The sequence below is a fragment of the Exophiala xenobiotica genome (genome assembly GCF_000835505.1).
Source record: "Exophiala xenobiotica strain CBS 118157 unplaced genomic scaffold supercont1.5, whole genome shotgun sequence".
NCBI classification, from domain to species: domain Eukaryota; kingdom Fungi; phylum Ascomycota; class Eurotiomycetes; order Chaetothyriales; family Herpotrichiellaceae; genus Exophiala; species Exophiala xenobiotica.
In genome coordinates, this window is record NW_013562490.1 from 1,984,539 (window position 1) to 2,005,323 (window position 20,785).

The window sequence follows — 20,785 nt, forward strand, 5'->3', positions numbered from 1 at the left end:
CAAAAAGCTGCGAAGGTCATTGGGTTTGAATACGAATAAGACGCGGCGACACAACACACTACGTAACCTGGAAGGTGGCATACCGCAGGAACAGCCTCTAGGTATGTACAAGCCACTCTTGGCCGTCGAGTCATCATATTGTAAGAGTTACAAGCGATCGTCAACGTCAAACACCCTGTGCAGTCCACGGGCAGCCGTATCGAGGACCACGATCTATTCCAAAAGGCCCCCAATTTACTAAAGGCAAGCTCAGCCTCGCACGGCGCCCTTCTCGCTTCTTGATTGGCCACGATCCCGAATACGTACATCTTCCTCTTTCGGTTGGCTGTGCTGTGCTGTACTGTGCTGTCTGCGAAGTATTCTCTCTCTTTCTCTCTCTCTCTCTCTCTCTGCCTCTTTCACTCTCATACACAATAACAAACCATTGGCATGCTTCGATCTTGATAATGTCTTAGCATCACTTCGTCGATCCAGTTTTGTTCGGTGCGAATACGACGCGACAACGACACAGCATGGCATGGCATGCCAAAACTCTTGGATCCTGTAGCCCGCCCGTTCTTCGTCTCGAGATGGGGAATTGGCACTGGCACTGGCACTTGCAATGCACCTTGATGGCTTCGAGAGAGTATATATAGACCTACCTGAATCCTTTCCATTGTTTTTCTTTTGTCTCGATAGGCCCTATGAATGACTCCTTTGTTCCGAATCTACTGACAGTGTCATACTATTGTTCTCATCCCGAACTGGCTTCATTGTCATTATCACTGCGATTGTCATTGTCATACTGGCCGACCCCGAGGCCTCATTGTGGAATTTGTCCAATCGCCCCCAACGCAAAGCCGAAGCACGAATTGCCCTCTCCATACTGATACAACCAGACCAATTCCAGGACAGATCAATACCTCATCCAACCTTTGACAGCAACGGCAACCGATTCCAATACCGAATAGACAGGCGCAGTCTCGACTTTTGTGACCTCAAAAACCCAAACCCAGACAACCATGTCGAACTCCACCGCCTCCACCGACGACGTCGAATTGTATTTCTACTCTCCCTCCACACCCGCAGCCGTCATCTTCTCCGTTCTCTACGCCGTCCTGACCCTGTGGCACTTCTACATCAACTTCATATCCTCCCGCCACTGCGCCATCAAACACAAATATACCATCCCGCTGTTCGTCGCGGGCCTCATATCCACGTGCGGATGGTCTGTCCGAATCGCCTCCATACATAACAACTCCTCCATCCCCCTATATGCGATATCGGCCTCTTACATCGTCATCTCGCCCATCTTTGTCTGCGCCACGCTTTACCTGCTCCTGACGCGTCTGATCCGCACGACTCTGCCCGACGGACCCGACCGCGTTTTCTTCCGCATCAGCCCCCGCTGGCTTGGCCGAGTTTTCATCACCAGTGATGTAGTGAGTTTCCTCACACAATGTTCCGGCTCGGGCATCGCGAGTTCAGGCAATTGGGAAGGCAACCTCAAAGATATCGGAACGAATGTACTGCTCGTTGGACTGGCACTGCAACTGGCGACGTTCACCGTCTTCCTGCTCCTTATGGGGAGATTCGTGACGAGGGTGAAGGGAAATCAAGAGACTGGATTCAATCCGTGTGTGAAGAAGGTGATTTTGGGGGCGTGGGTCGCCAGCTTCTTCGTCCAGGTCCGTCACAGCTCCTTCTGGATGTACCCGATTTCGCAGTCGCTGACTCATTGTGTGTACGTGCAGGTCCGCTCGATCTACCGTGTCGTCGAATTTGCCCTCGGAATCGACGGGTATCCTTTTAACCACGAATGGTGTCTGTACGTCCTGGAGGGCACACCAATGTTCTGTGCCCTGGCCGTCCTCGCGTGGTATCATCCGACTCGTTGGATGCAGCAGAAGCCACGGACCGATTTTGGGATGGAGAATTTTGGGCCTGATGGGAAGAGGCCGAATGCTAGGTTGAATCGCGCCTAAGCTTGAGACGCAGGCGAAATCAGGCAATGCCAACAAGTGCTGCTGGATTAAAGAGACGGAGCCTGATATAAACAGGATCATGAGTTGAGGTGATCAAGAAGGAAAACGAGTTGGCCAGATGGCGAGAGGGCTTCTCATAGACTGTGGCCCTTGCGAGTGCCGCCTGCGCCCAATTCGAGGGGTGCAGGGAGGGTGGTGTCTGCTGCGTTACAACTTGGGTGTTTGTGTGGTGTTTGGTCTGTGATGTAGTTGGTTTGTTACTCGATGCCATTTGGGCGTTGTGGAGTCAAGAATTTAGAGAAGTTCAGAGTTGAGAAGAGGTATCTGAGTGATCATTTCGCTGCGTTTCCATTCATTTCATCAATGAGAGGCCTTCTCGAGCTTTGCCTCCAGTTTCACCCTGAGTACACACACCATAACACGTGATGACTTTAGTTGTTCTCTTTCGTTTCCTGCACGTTGATCATGGGGGAGCCAATATTGTCGTGTTCGGCACGATATCTTTGCTCGTCAGATGTAGCTGCAACACCGACGGCGCCTGCAGAATCTGACCGTTTAGTTCGGCAAGGACCGTGGAGATAATGCTCCGCGGCCAGGACAGGTGCTCCCGGAGTTCCGACTCCTCCAGACGCTCGAAGATGCTCTCGGCCCATTCGGTCACGCCGTAAAGGACACGAATTCTCGAGACATCCGCGCGGTGTAAGAACTCGTGGGTCGCGATGGGGATGATGAGGAGTTGAACGCCCACAAAATAAGCGAGCAATAGCTGCGCGACCAGGTTGTTTGGATCGAGGAAGCTTTTGAACGAGTCGTGACAGAGGTCGTACCATATTGAATACAACTCGGTGAATTGCATGTAACCCGAAGCCGAGCTGGCTTGCAATGAGATGACGATGTCGACCAGACCAGCGTGGAAATCAAAATGTGTGTCATCCGTCAGATATGGTCTTATCTCTTCGAGGGCAATGTAGGCGTCCTCCAGCAACGTGGGATCGACCGGTGGGAGATGCTCCAATCGTGGCGCCATGAATTTGAAGTGCCAGTCAGGTTGGAGATTGAAGGCGGTGGGAGAATGTTCGCGTCGAATCTTGTCCGTAGTAAGCGCACAGCCTCGTACCATGGTTATGAAGTCTGTCAACCCGTCACCCATATAGGAGGCTTGGAAGGTGAGGGCATAACACGACGCAAGCATGGCGTCGGACTCGCCGTACGACCTTGACGCTTGACTGAGTGCATGATTCAGCCCGGCAAGCGCCTGCCCACGGTGGACAAGGGACTCGCGGCGGTAGTCGATCCCGGTAAGACGACTCAGATGCGAGGCTCCCAACGAGAGAATGGCGTGCATCAGATATTCGTGTTGCTCTGCAAATTGTGGTATTTCATGGACCCAGACGTGGTCATTGCCGACTGGTAAATGAGGATACGCCACTGTCAGAAAGTGATGAAAGAAGCGCATGTCCATCATGGAGAATGCGGCGCCAGGGAACGGAAATGATGGCGCTGTGGGTGGATTTCGCCTGATCAAAGGCAAGTTGGACTTGCGTGTAGATTGCTCCGTAGGGTAGACGCAAGTAATACCCTTGAGTAAGCAGCTTCCACATTCCGGCTTCTGCTCGCCACATTTGATCTTACGTCCTTTACATGAGAAGCATCCGGCGCGAGACTTCTTATGTGAGCGGCGTGTCAAGTTGGGTGCCAGAGTCCGTGTCTTCTGTTGTTTGGCGCTCTCTTCTTGGGTGAGAGTAGCGGACTCTGACGACAAGTCCCACGACGACAGTGAGTTGGTGGGCGTCAAACTATCACCTGAAAGAATGGTACCCGTTTCTGCGGTCATGTCTGAATCTTGCTTGTGATGAGCACGGCTTCAGGCAGTGAAGGATTTAGGCACGCTTGAATAGTGAAGTTGGGGTGGAAGCTCTCATGGCTATGCCCCCATCATCCCCCTATCAGTGACCAGTCTAGGTTGGAGTAGGTTAGTCTCACAAATGACTCTCGGTTTGTCCGAAGGGAAAGCCCAAGAGCCCACGAGCCCAGGTTCGGGTATGTTCGGCCAGGCACGAGGCATACACGGGCATACTTGTCTCCAGCTTCATACCTAGGTATATTTGTTCTGACTGATTGTTTCAAGGGATAGCCATGCAGAGTAACCCTTCAGCCTAGGTGAACACGAGAAATGTGACGCAGATATGCGGTATCAATCCAATGGGAGTGGATGGCTGTGATGGCTGCGTTTGGTTCAATTTAGAGCTGCGCCTTTTTCTCTTGTTGACAGTGACATGGCCAATGGAAGCAGTGAGAGTTACGGCCCTATCGAAAGAACAAGAAATCTGGGCGTACAGTTGGAGAATAATGACCAGTGACCAGTGACCAGGGCGTCGTGCGCCAAAAATAGGAGGATCGACGTTTCTCGCTTGTTAACGGGAGAAATTCCATTGACCGTTAAGGGCAAGGCAGTTGTTTGGCGGTGATGGCGGTCAATCTGACTGGCCCATCAGGCCTACTACTAGTTTTGTATATAGTAAGCTATGTTGATGACGCCAGGCAGCCGCGGATGAAAGGAGCAGGTCCATCCTCGTCCATCCCCGTCCATGCCATGCCATGCCACGAGGATTTCCAGGGACCTTTCTCTGATGCACAACCGACAGTTAGTCACGAGGCTCTCGACATCCGATTTCAACCGTTTCATTGCAACGGCTTCCCTTTTCCTAGCGAGTTTCATGCACCGGGTGGACGAAGAAATGGCGCAGCACAGAACTCAAATCCGACTGCATGGATGAGAATTGTCTGCTCACATACTACTCCGTAGATTCTGGCTTTCTCTTCCCAGTCAGTCAGGTCAGGTCTAAGTCGAGTCACAAGGCCTGTTCCCAGAAGAGATGTTGGTAGTTTTAGCCCATACATTTTCATGCATTGTACTTTCAAGGTTGCTATCTGAGTGCGTTGGCGATGTATAGCATCCTCACGCCTGTTGGTGCCGCCTCTCACAACCTCAGGCATCTCGCTTTCTCATTACCATAGGCATTGTTCATGTATCGTTCAGCCCAGCTCTTCCCTGACCTCACCCATGGGGTTGATTCTGGAGGCATCCACCTGTTCATCATCCAATCCAGTTGACTTGCTAGTGGATGCATTACCCTTTCCACTCAATGGATCAATCTTGGCTCCCTGGATTGTCTCGTCTCTTCCAACTACACCTTGACTGTCAGCGTGTGGAGCTGGGTGTTGGTATTGACCTGTTTCCCGTAGGTCAGCAGAGGATGCAGTAAGTTTTCAGGCATGATCTGGGATGTTGTCTCTTTCTGTCTCTTTCTGAGGTTGAAGCAGCAGTAGGTGTCGGCCTAAAATACGTACCGGCACCTCCCAGCGGATCAATGCGGGTTTGGTCAATGCTTCGATCCGTGCCTACAACCCCTCTTGAAGATTGATCGTGTGGTTGGCTGGCTTTGGTTTCTGAAGCGAGAGGATCGATCTTGGTGGCAGAGATTTTTTCGTCGCTCCCTGATTTGCCGCTGGTAGAAGTTAGTTGCGAGGTACGTAGGTAGTCGGGTCAATGACACCAACCTCGACATTGTTGCTGATGTGATGGGATGCTTTCTTGTTACTGTACAGTGAGTATCGGTATCAGTGGAAGGCAATAGTCAAGGACAGGAAGGCTTGTTCTGTGAATATGCAATCTTTCTCCTATCGCACAGTAATTGAAACTTGACTGATATCATGCGAAACGTCATGCAATCGTATGAGGCAGAGACGAGGCGTGATGGGACAATCATCCGGATACTGAATCCCTGATATCAATCCAGGTTCCCATGACTTCACCTGGCATTAGCCGCTTGCGGGGTCAGCAATTGCATCCAGCACCCAACGGCTTGTGAGGGTGATCCGGGATGTTGAGAGCCTCTGAAGCGAAGTCCTGATCATGGATCTGCAGAACCAGATATTCTGATTGCTTCGTCGTGCCACAGAGGCCCGAAGGACGCGTAGCCTCGACCATTACAGCTGATCATTTTCATCAATAGATGCCGGCTCGCCACCATGGCATGTTTTATACTTGTAGACTTGTACCTCACTTTGCTTTTTTTCCCTTTTGAATTTTGGAATCTTCCTCGCCAACAACTTTCGATTCCGACCAAATTGTGTGCGTCTGGACAACCAAGGCTGACATGTCGGTCCTTTTGTGGACTCCACAGGTACCGACAGGTGGTAGATGGGACATATCCCGTGTGCCGAGGCATGAAGAAGCACAAGATGAAACGAATTGGTGAGAAGTTGGAAAGCAATCTATGATGGTGTCATTTGAACCCACCTCACTCCCTGACTTGCATATGCCCGAAGTGCGTCTGATCAGTGCCTCTGCAAAATATGCCAACAATGGACATGCCAGGACTCAGGTAACGTTCTCTTTGCGCTTTCTTTTAAATCCATCCAGTCCTTTCTTTGCTCCTTTCTTTACTTTAGTGAAATTGCTGCTCAAGGACCTCTCAACAATTCACCTCCCTGCCTCGGCGCAATGGATCCCTCTCCAAAAGCTCTGATCCGACTCCTCGTGCCTCGCATACCTTTGATCCTGAAGACTGCTCTTCTCAATGCCCTGTCGTGGTCTAAGAACTCGTCAAAGCAAGATGCAAAGACCGAAGTTGCCGTTGTTATCCTCCGATCCATGCTCCAAGTCAGAAAGCCCATGCGGTTCTTGCAGAAGATCTCGACACGAGACCCTGGCGTCAAAGGTCCTATACTGGTGTCCAAGGCGACTATCCCCGCTCCAAGTGACGATGCTATAAGGGATCTTGTGGACAAAGCGATCAAAGAGCTGGGAAGTGGCTTGGAAACATACATCCTCCCAGAGCTCGCGGCAGTCGAGGCTGAATGGAATGGCTACAAAGCTGGAGTCCCTCCCAAAGAATCCAGAGCTGATTTACCTGAGTCGGAGCATTATAAGAGCCTGATGGAGACCGTCTCTTCGTCTACGACTATACTATACTTTCACGGGGGCGCCTATTTTCTCATGGACCCAGCCAGTCACCGGGAGACTGCTTCTCGGCTTGCGAAACTGACGGGTGGGCGCTGTTATTCGGTTCGTTATCGTCTGGCACCGCAATATCCATTCCCTGCACAGCTGCTTGACGCATTAGTGTCCTATCTCTCACTGTTATCGCCCCCTGCAGGGATGTACCATGAGCCTGTAGCAGCCAGGAATATTGTCTTCGCAGGGGATTCAGCTGGGGGAAACCTCGCTATGGCGCTAATGTTGCTGCTCTTGACCTTTCAGAGAATGCGTGTCACGCACATTAACTTTCATGGCGCTGAAGTGGCACTCGAGCTTCCAGGTGGCGTTGCCGTCAATTCTCCTTGGGTCGATATTGGACGTTCTATGCCATCCATCGATAAGAACGCCCACTTCGACTACCTGGATCCTCCCAGTGCTGTCGGCGTATCCAAAGGAGAACCAGTTCCAGATGACCTGTGGCCAGCATCTCCCCCACGAGCAGAGATTTTCTGCAATGCCTCAATGATGGTGCACCCTCTGACCTCCCCACTATCTGCATCTCCTGAACTCTGGAAAGGAATGCCACCTACCTTCATGTGCCTGGGCAATGAAGGACTTGAAGATGAAATCACCGTTCTTGCACGCAGAATGCATCAGGCCGGTGGAGTAGTGGAATTCGCGGGCTACGAAGGGATGCCACATTGCTTTGCCATGATATTCGTAAACACGCCCATGGCCAGAGATTGCTTTGAGCGATGGGCAAGATTCTGCTCCAATGTCGCGCAAGGTAGCGGACCCAGCTCTAGCAAAGCCACCTGGGCCAAAGCATTCTCTCATCCGCCCAACCATCAAGAGCTGGAAATGGACAAGATAAGTACGCTCAGTGACAATGATATCCTGGACAGCATGAAGAGAAGGCAAGAGCATGCTTTGAGTAGAGAAGAGGAGGCTGTCAAGAGATGGAGCGAGCAACAATCGAGGGCTAAATTGTGAGAGTGCGGTCTTGCAGCTGTGTTACGGTAGGAAAACAAGCCCTGGTTTTACAACTTGGCCTTGCTTGAAGTGTCGATACGCGGTCTCGACCCAGTGTCGACCTCGCTGTACCACGGATAGAACGGAGGCCCGTCTTTTTCGAGGGAGGCGGAGAAATTCGGCTCTCGCTTTTGCAGGAAACTTTGCACGCCCTCTTGACAGTCCCTACGGCCGTCAGTGATGGATTTCTCGACCTTGAAGGGCAACCTACTTGTTGGCAAACATGTGGTACAGCACAGCGCTGTCGAGCAGATGGGTCTCTTCAGCTGACGGCTTGCCTCTCCACATCAACTCGCGGTTCAAGAACCCAGCCAAGATACTCGTTTTGTCCGCAATGCTTGTAGCCAGCTCCAGTGCCCTCTTCAGTACACCCTCTCGATCCTCTACGATTTCCTGAAACAAACCTCCAAAGTGTTTGGAGTCTCCACGATACACGTCGCCCGTGGTCAGAAGATACACAGCATTCGAATATCCAATCAGCTTGGGCAAGAAGAAAGAACTGTTCGATTCCATCGTGATGCCGCGTCGGGCGAAAACGAAGCCATACTTTGACGACGTGTGGGCAATGCGTATGGCAGCAGACAGTCCCATGGTCATGCCCAGACCGACTGCAGACCCGTTCATCGCCATGATGGTTGGTTTTCGGCACCGGTAAATGCACAGGTTCAAGCGCCCTCCACTATATGTATACTGTCAGTCGAAATGGATGGTTCTGGGAATGAATGGACACGGACGGATCACGGTGATGGACCAATTTCTCCCTCTCACCGCCGCTTGGGAAACCGATGTCGAGATCAGCACCTGCGCAGAAAGTCCTCCCTGCGCCGGTGATGACGATGCATTTGACTCGCTCATCCAGGTCGAACATGGGGTAGGCTAGCTCGAGGTCGTACATCATCTGTATGGTGAAGGCATTGCCTTGTTTGGGACGGTTGAGCGTAATGACTATGACGGCGGTGGCTTCAGGGGCATGTTCTGGATAGTGGGAGATCTTGATGTCCCTGACGGGCAGAGTCGAGTACGACTTGGGGATCTGGACTTCGACTGGATCGGGCAGCATTCTGGATACCTGACATTTACAATACAAAGGTTGGGGAGGGATGATCCGATCAGTACATAAGAAGGTCGGGGCACACAGATATATTATAGAAAGTACTGATGCCAGCCGTCAATCTCGAATGCGGAGCGGTATTAGCTTTCTGCAGCAGTCTATAGTGAACATGCAGAGCCTCGGGAAGTAATAATTGATTTGTGATCTCGGTTGGCAGTCCAGCGAGGAAGTACGATTCACCACTGGTTTTACTTTGGCTTCAAGCTCGGTCACAACGACACTAGCTTGCGTTCTTCATGACAATAGTCAACATGACCGTTGGGATGTCTTCGCGGAGGGCCTCGCGGAGGGCCTCATGAGAATCTATGAGGCTCTTGTTGAAATCGGAACTAAAGAATGTAATGGTGGGCTGGCCTTTCTGGCTTGCTGGTAATCGCACTGGCCCGCAAGATCGTAAATCCGGACCGACACTGTTATTCTATGAGTCCTCAATGGTCCTCCTGCAGCTCTTGATTCACTCAAAAAAGAGGTCAAAGTCACGACGACTCTCTCTGACACTGCCACCTAGAGCCAAATAATGTACTGAATCACGGGTTGATCGAAGCTCAGGGACACCTTACTTGCAGTGATGGCGTCTACGTGGTCATTGCCCCGATACTGTCTCCTAATCTCGCAGTGCCTTTCTGCCCTACCTTTTCGAAAAGACTCGTTCAATGAGGCATGTTAACCACAGCCATGTACCCATCTCTGATCCTTCCATGGTCCCCTCACCCAAGTGAAGCTGAGAGACGCTATCGCGACGCCGGGCTCGTGAAAACGAAGGGCACACTCTTCCTGCTTCCACCCTCCAATAACGTACTACGCGAAACATTCAATGCTCCTCCAAGACCCAAGACCCGCATGTCCTCAGGCGCAGTTGCGCTCTGCAAACACTTTGAACGTGGTGGTGCATCGTCTGAGCATGGTCGGCTCCATCCCTTTTGGACCCTACCGACGGGCAGCAATGAAGATAAGACAAACACTGCGAGCCAAATATTGGAAGACATGTTGGCGCACGCAATCTGGAAGAACGTCATGTTGCTGCACCATGGGGTGGCGGTTTATGAGATGAGAAATAGCCTAGGGTTCGGTCTGAGGTGGACCTTGGATCTAGACGCAAAATCTCCTAGCGAAGAGACAGACGAGAAGAGGGACGACCTTGATAAGGAGTGGACCATCGCCAGAACAACATTTCGAGGCTTCTTGGAGCCAATTGCTGAGATGGCCCATGAACGTCCCTCTGCGAATCAAGAAAAGAGCCAAGACGAGGAGGACGCTGTACTTGAGACCTTCTGATGAGAAGTCTCACGTTTGGCAGCGTCAAGGACATTTCCGAACGTCCAAAGGCCTGTTCTACCAGACGGAGCCCTTTCCGACCGAGCAGTCAAGGAAAGGGGACCAGCATCCAGATATCGGGCCCAATGTCCAGATCTGCATCTGCTTGTTCTTACTTGAGTTCATCCCCGGTGATACTCATCCGGACCAGAACCAGCTGAGACCAGGGTCGGGGGTTTACTTGGAATCCGTCGAGATGCAGGATGGACGCGCGCGGGACCACAAATAGATATATAAGCCCGATAAGAAGGCTGTTTGTTCTTTTACTTCCCTGGTCCTCCATCACACAGGATGTCGCGCTTTTGCTGGGTCTTGAGACTCATTGTGCCTTGCACGGCCTTGTTAAGGTACCTTGGGTGCTCGATATCCCCTCCTCCACAGTTCCCGACCCCGCCGCTTCCCGGCTCTTCTACCTTCCCCACCCCCACGGAGGGGTTGTTGCTGAGAGATTTACCATGGACAGTGGTGATCGCACCATGTTCTCCCCTATGTGTCGACTAGCCGGAGCATCCTCAGTGCAACCCTTGCGCCAGCGGCTTGCTTGCACAGAGTCTAGTGTGAAACGTGTGCCTAAGCCTGGTGGCCTGGTCAACTGTCCATGTGAGCACATCGACTCCCTCGGCAGTCGCATCGGGGTTATGCGCACGTCTCCAGTGCTGCCGGGCCCTGCTGAGGTTGCTGTTTGCTTTCTTCGGTCGGCCAACGAATCAAGCTTGTTCCGCACGTCTGCTACGTTGTCTACCTGTCTTTCCTCCCTTTCAATTCGCGTCACCTTCATCGTCTTGTGTCTGTTTGAGCTCGTCAGCTTGAGCCATGCGATAGGATTTGGGTTCTTCGGAGGCGTTCAATCTTGACATGCACGTTCTCGCGGTTATCTGCAGCTCAAGTTCCGATCTTGCAAGGTTTACGGCCCCTCGTTTGTCGGTGTGATACGCCAATCGCCCAGCATGGCTCAGGCTCTTTTCTCGAGCTGGTCCTCGAACCTATCGGTTAAACTATCTACCAAGAGCTGCTTTACGCGTCTTGATCACGGTACTTTACAATGATAGCAGCCTCTCAGCGGCGTCAACAGTACCTGTCATGCTAACAATGGAGCAGTACTTAAGCCAAGCACCATTTACGGCTGCGTGCGAGAAAGGCAGGGCGTGAGTAGACATGTGCATTCGCGATCACGCGGCATCGTTCCGTCAACAATCCAGCACAAATGCCTGATACTAAGTCCACCGAAATCCGGCACAATATGGTCGAGGCCCAAGTCAGAACTTCGAGCTGAGCCAGTACCTTACTCGCAGCTCACCCTCGGTGTCCCAGCAGAGACTCATCCCGGAGAACGTCGCGTGGCTGTCGCGCCTCAAAACGTCCCACTGCTCCTGAAGAAAGGGTTTTCTCGTATTCTCGTGGAGCGTGGCGCTGGCGTTGAATCTGAATATCCAGATGAGCTGTACGAGGATATGGGCGCCACGGTGGTGGATCGCCAAACTGTCTGGTCTGAAAGTAACATTCTCCTCAAGATTCGCGCACCAGATTTGGAAAATGAGATCTCGAACATCCGTGAAGGAGCAGCATTGATCTCATTCATCCAGCCGGCTCAAAACAAGGAACTGGTCAATGCTCTTGCTGAACGACATGTTACTGCATTCGCGATGGACATGATCCCACGAATCTCTCGGGCTCAAGCATTCGATGCTCTGAGCTCGATGGCCAATATTGCCGGATACAAGGCTGTGCTGGAAGCAGCCAACCATTTCGGCCGTTTCTTGACCGGCCAAGTGACTGCGGCCGGCAAGATCCCGCCTTCCAAAGTTCTTGTTATTGGGGCTGGTGTTGCAGGTCTCAGTGCTATCACCACTGCTCGCCGGCTGGGTGCTATTGTCCGCGGGTTCGACACTCGTTCTGCGGCCCGCGAACAGGTTCAGTCACTGGGTGCTGATTTTCTCGAAGTCAACATTCACGAGGAAGGCGCTGCCGCGGGCGGGTACAGCAAAGAGATGTCCAAGGAGTTCATCGAGGCGGAAATGAAGCTGTTCATGGACCAATGCAAGGAGGTCGACATTGTGGTCACAACGGCCCAAATTCCCGGCAAGCCCTCTCCGAAACTCATCACCGAGAAAATGGTCAGCGCCATGAGACCTGGCTCGGTGATTGTCGATCTTGCTTCGGAAGGTGGAGGCAACTGTGAAGTGACACAGCCAGGAAAGTTGATCGTCCATAACCATGTCACAGTCATCGGCTATACTGATTTCCCTTCACGGCTTCCCACGCAGTCGTCCAGTCTGTACTCGAACAACATTACGAAGTTCCTTCTCTCGCTGGCACCCAAGGACAATGCGTTTGGTATCGACATGGAAGATGAAGTCACTCGTGGTGCTATCGTAACACACAATGGTCAAGTCATACCGCCTGCGCCTCGACCTGCTCCGCCGCCGGCCCCAACACAGCAACCTCATGAGGTCGATACCAAGCCGGTCGAACTGACGCCGTGGCAGAAACGGACGAGAGAAGTTGCTACTGTGACCGGAGGAATGAGTGCTGCACTTGCCCTGGGGAAACTGACCAGTCCGCTCTTCATGGGCAGTATGTTCACGGCCGGTCTGGCTGGCTTGATCGGGTACCGTTCTGTCTGGGGTGTCATTCCAGCCTTGCACTCGCCTCTTATGAGCGTTACCAATGCCATCTCCGGTATTGTCGGTGTTGGTGGGTTTTTTATCATGGGTGGCGGGTATCTGCCCGAGACAGTGCCTCAGGTCCTCGGCGCATTATCAGTACTACTGGCGTTCGTCAATGTCTCTGGCGGTTTCGTGATCACCAAGAGAATGCTCGACATGTTCAAGCGACCGACTGATCCGCCAGAGTACCCATGGCTATATGCAATCCCCGGTGTGGTGTTCGGTGGCGGGTTCATTGCAGCTGCAAGTACCGGAATGGCTGGATTGGTCCAAGCCGGCTATCTTGTAAGCAGTCTGCTTTGTATTGGTAGGTCCTTGTGCATCTTCGAGCAGCCAAGGGAAAGACTAAACGCTTTGCAGGTTCGATCTCTGGTCTTGCATCACAAGCCACCGCTCGAACGGGAAACCTCCTTGGTATTCTGGGCGTGCTCTCAGGTATCCTAGCATCCCTGGCCGCGGTTGGATTCTCGCCGGAAGTGTTGACACAATTTGGCGCAATCGCTGCTGTTGGCGCCCTTGCTGGTATGTATCATCTGCCATCTGGTAACTCTCGGTCGATTTGGGTTGACTAACCCCGCCCAGGCGCTCTGATCGGCCGACGAATCACTCCCACCGAACTCCCTCAGACTGTCGCGGCGTTGCACTCTGTCGTCGGTCTCGCAGCCGTTCTCACGAGTATAGGATCCGTCCTCGCTCATGTCTCTGACGTCTCGACTTTGCATATGGTCACCGCCTATCTCGGTGTTCTTATCGGTACGTGTTTGAGTTACCACCCGAGCGGCCGCTCGCAAATGCTATCATATTCAAGACTGACGAGGCGTCCTGTATAGGTGGCATCACGTTCACTGGCTCGATCGTCGCGTTCCTCAAACTCGCAGGCAGAATGTCCTCCCGTCCAACGATCCTGCCTGGCAGACACTTGATTAACTCGAGCCTTCTCGCCGCCAATGCCGGCACCATGGGCGCGTTCTTGACCATGGCACCAGGCGCGCCTGCCGTTGCAGCAGTCTGTTTATCCGCGAACACCGTGCTCAGTTTTGCCAAGGGATTCACGACCACGGCGGCAATTGGCGGTGCCGATATGCGTATGGCTCCCTGGACCACCGGAATGAGCGTGCAAGTCGGGCTAACCACTGTATAGCCGTCGTCATCACCGTTCTCAATGCGTATTCCGGCTTTGCCCTGGTCGCGGAGGGGTTCATGCTGGATAATCCGTTATTGCTGACTGTAGGATCGTTGATCGGTGTGAGCGGTTCGATCTTGTCTTATGTCATGGTTTGTTCCTCCATTTACTTTCATAATTGCGCCTGGTCAAAGATGAGACAATACTAACGTCGAGGCGTGTATAGTGCGTTGCAATGAACCGATCCCTGACGAACGTTCTGTTCGGTGGCATCGCGCCCGTCGCGCAGACACCTGGTCAGGAGATCAAGGGACAGATCACGAAGACGACGGTTGAAGAGACGGTCGAGGCTATGGCGAATGCAGAGAGTGTTATCATCGTACGTCTACTTGCCCTCCCCCACCTGTACCTATCGTCCGGATCTCGTCTTGCGCATGTACTATGAGCGCCGCCGTGTTAGACTCGGCCTCGCGCTAACGTAAATGTGCTTGGCAGGTCGTCGGCTACGGCATGGCCGTGGCCAAGGCACAATACGCCATCGCCGAGATCACCGCTCTCTTACGCAGCAAGGGAGTTAACGTGCGCTTCGCGATTCATCCTGTCGCCGGCCGGATGCCGGGACAGTGCAATGTCCTGTTGGCGGAGGCGAGCGTGCCGTACGATATCGTGCTCGAGATGGACGAGATCAACGACGATTTCCCCGAGACGGATTTGACGCTGGTCATTGGCGCCAATGATACGGTGAATCCCATCGCGTTGGAGCCCGGTAGTCCGATCGCGGGCATGCCCGTGCTGCATGCGTGGAAGAGTAAAGGCGTCGTTGTGATGAAGAGGGGTATGAGTAGTGGTTATGGTAAGTCACAAGATCCGAGCAGTTGCCGTTGCCGTCGAGCCAGGTGTGAAGCGCGTGGCGAGTGGTCTGCGTCTCAAGGAGGCGCGGACGAAACGTAACGGGGAGGGACATGCTGACGGAGAATGATAATAGCCGACGTACCGAATCCGATGTTCTACATGCCGGGCACGAGAATGTTGTTCGGCGATGCCAAGAGCACTTGTGATGCGCTCAAGGCGGCGTTGGAGACGAGATACAAAGCGCAGTTCCACGTTTGATTGCGGCACTATCGCGCAGATCTACGGTTCGAGTGCCTGGACGTGAGGGGGATGGTGGGAGATAATTCTTATCTGCCTGTCTGTAGGACCTGGGCCCAGCCTTGCTGTCAAGGTGACGCGGGGCTCGATTTGGTTATGCGAGAAGGGACGTCAGGAATGTGCTCAGCTAGAATGCTTTGCAGTGGTCTCAATATCGTATTTGGTGAGGAGTTTCTAGACCTTTGAGTATGGGGTATCCGTACATAAAGAACGATTGCATATGTGATTGACTTGCTTCCTCTTGACGGGACCAGGTTGTCTGAGAGCAAGACTCGCGAGGTACGGAGTCGAAGTCAGCACGATGTTGTCTTCGTGTGGAGTGGTTCGGAGTAAGAGGATCAACAATGTCGGGTTGAGCTGAGAGGGTGTTTGGCAGTCGAGGCTGTCTCCTGGTGCCTTGCATTGGAGATAGCATCTTATGTCAGCCGCAACACGTGCCGATAAGCTCCTCACGTGTCCCCGGGCGCGTCCTTATCGGTCCATGCCACTAGGTTTCACCCAGGCCTTTTGTCGCTTGTTCTCCTTCACACCGTTCATTTCTTGTCCATCGGCTTTCCCTTCAAGCCCGCCGAAGAGTTTCTTGGTGCGTGGCGTCGCCGTTGAGATCCAAAACGTCAAGTGCGACATCTTCATGCAGAGTTTCCGAATGGACGGAAATTGAAGGGTGCTTTTTCAGTCTGGCTCCATAGATGCCCGTGACAGCCCCCTTGTGATGCCGGATCTATTACAGTAATTGCTTGCTTGCCCTCCAGGCGCTCATGAGAAATGAATATCAACCGTCAGCGTCCTCCTGCCGTTGAAGTCCTCCTTGACTTCTTCGGCCGGCACGACGACTATTTGCCTCCCCTGGTCTTCGTACTTGCTGAGTGCTCCAGCAACATATCGTTTGGCCCACCTGTGACTTTGGCCCAGGAACCAATCGTCTCGACAGTCGTTCCCCCAGCCGACGAACAAGTCGACTCGAAGATGTCGGACCGATTTCCACTCACCCTCGGTGAGGCTCTTGGCAAAGTTGCCTAAGCATAGGTTGTTGCAAAGCACATAAATCCTTTCCTTCTCCGTCTTGTCGAAGAGTGGTTGGGCTTCGTTGAAGATGAGGCGGTTGACGCGCAGCAATTGGTTGTCGCAGTAGTTGTAGGTGTAGGGCAAGGCGGTGCTCTGACAGCAGTTCTCGTCCTCGTCCTCGACGTGGTTGTGGTTGTGGTTGTGGTTGGCTTGATGACACTGCAGCGCCTTATCGGCGCATGTGCATGGATGGATGACTGTCGGCCGGACGATGTACGACCATATCTGGACGCGGATCTCGGGAGGGAGAGCGAGTAACGACATTTTGTGAAGCCGCGGCAAAAGTCACGTTCGATCGAGGCAGACTACTAGTATTCTAAAGACATTTGGGAGAGATGTTTTTTGTTTATGAGATGGTGAAACTGCAGTGGAAGTAAGGTAGCTTTTTTTGTTGAGTACTACTAGTAGCCACAAAAACTTCAGCTGGGACGTCGAACACGAACATTGGCGTCGGGCGGACAAGGTCAAAAATACGAAGGGGTCGTGCACGATGAACGGTGAACGGGACGACGCCCCCAAGGCTGGCTTGGGCTGAAAAAAACAGCCGCATACGAACATTGGCCGTTGTACAAGGTATGACCTGACCCGTCACACATTGACCCAGCCAGGTCGGAGCGTGATAGGTTCAGCGTGAATAAATGGCGCATCGTTGTTTGCATTTGTGTCTGCTCGAATGGAACCCAACGGGAAGGAACGGGCAAGCCACCCCGTACGTAACTAGTAGTAGAAAGGATTTTTTTTTTGATAAGAGGCTGAGCTGGTTCGTCGTACTTTAATTGGGTGACATGCTGGGGGGGAACAGTTTCCGGATCCGGCATGCCTTACGGTCGTACTTGTCGTCAGCCGGAGGGTACGGGAAGGCTGGAATCTGACAGTGGACATTTGGCACTACCGGGAATGGGCCACCGCTCTTTTACACCATGGAACGGGAGATAAGGGGGCGCGGTTGACTGGTTAGAGTGGTCGTTTTGTTGGTGATGTGATGGTATCTTTCATTCCTCTACACGCAGAAGAATGCACGATAGATAGGTAAGTCTTAAGTCTCGGCTCCTTGTGTGCCAAATGCAGTAAGTTAGTGACGTGCATCTTGATTCATTATCCGATAAAGCCTCAGCAGACTCTAATCCTACCAGATCGCAAACGTCCCACAACTACCACCAGAGATTGGTACGACAGGTTCCATGCTATGCTTTCCAGGACAATACTCGAATCAAGATGGGCCGCGGCGGTACCGGGGTTCACTCATACACTCAAAGCGTGAGACACAAGGACCCAGCAGGACAACGCATGGCCTCACTAGCCGGTAGTTGGCTATTCATCCAGCCAGAGATAGGATGCTGCCGAGTTGGCTTGCGGCCTGCCTCAACTCGGCAGTCGTATTGCATGCTGCAAAGACAAAGCGATCCTGTCTGAGTATCACATATTTCTTGCCCTTGACTTCCCTCTGGAGCCGTCGTTCATCATAGCCGATGGGTTCGGGACGATTATTGCACAACACTGGATCGGCAGCGAATTCTTGTCCAGTGGCAAGGCGTGCCAGGTCTTGCCGGGCCAGAGCTGCTGCTTCTGTAGTGGGTTCGGTCGACTGGATGAGAATTGTGGCTTCATTGGATTGAATCAAGTTGTTCGAAATACGGTCAACCTCGTCGATATCCTTCATGAGCTTATCGACATCTTCGACGTTCTCCGGGAGTATGAGAAGTTGAAATAATCCCACCTTCTCTGGTGCAAAAATCAGGTCGTCTGTGAAGCAGATTTTCCGAGTCTTGAAGTTGTACGCATAGACTTGTGGAAGAAGGCGGCCGCCCTCCATCTGCGGAATGAAGGGTAGACCGTCCTTGTGTTGATATTTCGTCATGCCCGCTGCTCGAGCTCCGAGTTCGATCTCTTTTCGGTAGCTCGGAACCAACTGAATTGCCCACATGTACCATTCCCGGACGAAGACCTTGAACGGATCGGACTCGGTGACATATTCGCCATTCCGGACAGTGGCGGCGAGCGATCTGTCGAGTTGTTGCTTGCGTTCCGTATACCAGGCAGCGAGGATCTTCTCGTGGTCCGCCCCCGGGTTGCGATGCAGGAGAGCAAGTCTCCATGCCAAGGCTGAGGCGTCTCGAAAGCCCGAGGCAATGCCCTGCCCGCCTGAGGTAGGTCATCAGCCAATGGAGATTTTGTCGTGAGTGATGCTCGTGACTTACCGAACGGAGGGAAGACGTGGGCAGCATCACCTGCTAAGATGACTCTGCCCAGGGCCCACTTGTTGCAACTTCTAGCGACAAAGGAAAAAGGACGCGACCGTAAAGTCTTGATGCAGTCCTCGGGATATCTCACAGGCTGTGCAAGACCATAGCGACTCCCAGGGTGCGTGATGTACGGATAGATGATTTTGCGTGTTTCCTCAGGACTGGCCATTCGGTTGCCGTCTTCGCCCTTCTGAACTACAAATTCGAATCGCCATAACCGATCTGCGGGCAGGCCGAACCGTCCGCAAACTGACGGTCGCTTTGAGTTACACAAAAAGCGGAAGTCTTTGGGGAAGAATAGGTCGTACACCTCCGTTGGAGTGTAGCCGAGTTGCCAGAGCGGAAAGTCTGGGTGTGACTTCTCGTCCGGCAGCGTGATCTGCCAGTTCAAGGCAACCCACGTCTCCTCGTAACTTGTCCTAGCTTTTCGTCAGAACACACATTAGGCGACAGGCAAACGATCCTGGCTTACATCTCAGACTTGGCCATAACAATTCCTTTCGGTTCGAGGTACATTTTCCGGACGTAGCCAGTCTTTCCGTCAGCCCCGACCAGGAACCGGGCTTTGATACGATGATTTGTTCCGTTTGCATCGATGTAGTCGACGTGTGCATAGTCTTGGTCCTCACTAACACCTGTGACTGTAGACTCTGTCCTTATCTCGGAGGCTGGCGTCTTCTCAATCTGGTCTCTGATGGCCTTCTCCATGGCCGGCTGTTTGTGGCAGATGAAGCCGACATGGCCCGTCCCGCCTTCTGTCGTCCTATACTGCATCGATAGTAATGGCTTCTTTCTCGGATCCGTTCCAGAACCCGTGACAAAGTTGAATTTCTCCATGCCTTTCCGGTCAGCCGCCATCGATCACTGCCTTTGGAAGCAACGCGAGAACCTACATGTGCCGATCTCGGAATATATCCGATCGTATATCCCGATGGATTGTAATATGCGAATACCATCTTCATCGAGCGCAATGCCTCTCGGGTCGGTTGTGATTTCCTTCTCCCGCTCTAGGACAATATTCGGAATGTTCATGAGACCGAGAAGCACTGAAAGCACAGTGCCCGTTGGGCCTCCACCGCAGATGATGACGCCAGTCTCCTCGATAGGAGACGCATCTGTCGAAGACATGCCGAAAGATGGTCAGAACAGACTAGAGCAATGATTGGCCGGGAGGAGGAGAACTGGTTGCAGTTATATGCTGGACTTTGTGAAAACAAAAAGCAACCAGCAGTCCAGTATGCTCCGCACCTCTATATTTTACAGACCAACCTACGGATAGTCTCAGGGAAGGCCGCTATGGAGTTGACGGGCCCTCAGGCCATCACCAATCCCGCAATTTGAAGGTTTCCGAAAGGCTGAACGGACTCACTTTTGGGGGTGAAAGTTGTGAGACACTTTTGTGGGACATATGAAACTTGTGGGGGAAAAAGTGAAGAAAGGCCCAGAGTCTGGGGAGGCTCGTGATTCGACTGCCTCCAGGAAGGACCGTGGAGGAACGCCAATTGTGGGACGTTTTCAACGATGACCTCTGTGGCATTCAATGACCGCAGCTTGAGATGACCTCGGCTGCCATCCTCGCTATCCAAGACCTGGGCCTGGCCCCGAGGTCACTGATGTGGTTTTGTCGACGCTATCGACCGAGCCGGATTCTGCTGTGTGCTCGAATCGACCCTTGCCTAGACTGGTCGAGAAGCATCGCTGCGGCTAAAAGGTCGTGAAAAGAGCCTGCAGAGCGTCGCAGTATGGTTGATGTAGACCCAAGAACAGCGAATAGGTTGACAACAACGCAATAAATGCCATAAAATTGTTGAAGTCCAGGTTAGTAGTCAATGACTGCGAAGGGAGTGGGTTTAATTGCAAGGTAAAGCACAATGTTCAGTTCAGTCGAGACGCCAAGGGTGAACCAGACGCGCGCCGTACGGAGTAGTGGGATAAGGTACTCCGTAGATATCGGCGGTTCATTGCCCTGCTATAGCTACAATAATGCCTGAGTACTGTAGGCTGCGGGGTGACTTCTTGGCTTTCTGGTCCAGGTGGTCATGGTGGTCATGGTGGTCCTGTTTCAAGGGCACTGCTCCCTAAGCTGGGAGTGGCTAGGCTTGTTCGTGCTTGTACTTGCCTGTAGTTGATGAGA

At 52.6% G+C, this 20,785-nt stretch overlaps 8 protein-coding genes across 9 annotated transcripts; 4 read left to right on the forward strand and 4 right to left on the reverse strand.

Annotated features, from left to right (window-relative positions):
• Nucleotides 1-401: 401 nt before the first annotated feature.
• PV05_08498 (uncharacterized protein) lies at nt 402-2,309 on the forward strand. Its single transcript, XM_013458015.1, has 2 exons — nt 402-1,667; nt 1,734-2,309. Exons 1-2 carry the CDS (start codon nt 1,002-1,004, stop codon nt 1,962-1,964), a joined length of 897 nt encoding a protein of 298 aa, XP_013313469.1. The 5' UTR covers nt 402-1,001; the 3' UTR covers nt 1,965-2,309.
• On the reverse strand, nt 582-4,428 carry PV05_08499 (uncharacterized protein). Its single transcript, XM_013458016.1, has one exon. The coding sequence runs from the start codon at nt 3,796-3,798 to the stop codon at nt 2,428-2,430; it is 1,371 nt and encodes a 456-aa protein (XP_013313470.1). The 5' UTR covers nt 3,799-4,428; the 3' UTR covers nt 582-2,427.
• Nucleotides 4,429-6,352: 1,924 nt separating this feature from the next.
• Nucleotides 6,353-9,215, forward strand: PV05_08500 (uncharacterized protein). The gene has a single exon (XM_013458017.1). The coding sequence runs from the start codon at nt 6,472-6,474 to the stop codon at nt 7,939-7,941; it is 1,470 nt and encodes a 489-aa protein (XP_013313471.1). The 5' UTR covers nt 6,353-6,471; the 3' UTR covers nt 7,942-9,215.
• On the reverse strand, nt 7,989-9,040 carry PV05_08501 (uncharacterized protein; the record flags this gene model as incomplete). Its single annotated transcript, XM_013458018.1, has 3 exons — nt 7,989-8,145; nt 8,192-8,659; nt 8,715-9,040. 3 exons carry the CDS (start codon nt 9,038-9,040, stop codon nt 7,989-7,991), a joined length of 951 nt encoding a protein of 316 aa, XP_013313472.1.
• Nucleotides 9,216-9,560: 345 nt separating the features above from the next.
• On the forward strand, nt 9,561-10,654 carry PV05_08502 (uncharacterized protein). The gene has a single exon (XM_013458019.1). The coding sequence runs from the start codon at nt 9,752-9,754 to the stop codon at nt 10,364-10,366; it is 615 nt and encodes a 204-aa protein (XP_013313473.1). The 5' UTR covers nt 9,561-9,751; the 3' UTR covers nt 10,367-10,654.
• A 242-nt stretch (nt 10,655-10,896) lies between these two features.
• PV05_08503 lies at nt 10,897-15,787 on the forward strand. 2 transcript variants are annotated; one of them, XM_013458021.1, is made up of 9 exons: nt 10,897-11,437; nt 11,504-13,378; nt 13,432-13,593; nt 13,654-13,824; nt 13,902-14,156; nt 14,213-14,346; nt 14,421-14,573; nt 14,690-15,047; nt 15,180-15,787. In XM_013458021.1, exons 1-9 carry the CDS (start codon nt 11,353-11,355, stop codon nt 15,302-15,304), a joined length of 3,318 nt encoding a protein of 1,105 aa, XP_013313475.1. In that variant the 5' UTR covers nt 10,897-11,352; the 3' UTR covers nt 15,305-15,787. The 2 variants fall into 2 exon arrangements, with proteins under 2 accessions (XP_013313475.1, XP_013313474.1); XM_013458020.1 differs by having other exon boundaries at nt 14,421-15,047.
• Nucleotides 15,788-16,099: 312 nt separating this feature from the next.
• PV05_08504 (uncharacterized protein) lies at nt 16,100-16,672 on the reverse strand (the record flags this gene model as incomplete). The annotated part of the gene is made up of 1 exon (XM_013458022.1): nt 16,100-16,672. The coding sequence occupies one exon, from the start codon at nt 16,670-16,672 to the stop codon at nt 16,100-16,102; it is 573 nt and encodes a 190-aa protein (XP_013313476.1).
• A 750-nt stretch (nt 16,673-17,422) lies between these two features.
• Nucleotides 17,423-19,895, reverse strand: PV05_08505 (uncharacterized protein). The gene is made up of 4 exons (XM_013458023.1): nt 19,545-19,895; nt 19,124-19,490; nt 18,607-19,070; nt 17,423-18,550 (listed from the first exon to the last, which is right to left on the reverse strand). Exons 1-4 carry the CDS (start codon nt 19,777-19,779, stop codon nt 17,724-17,726), a joined length of 1,893 nt encoding a protein of 630 aa, XP_013313477.1. The 5' UTR covers nt 19,780-19,895; the 3' UTR covers nt 17,423-17,723.
• Nucleotides 19,896-20,785: the final 890 nt, after the last annotated feature.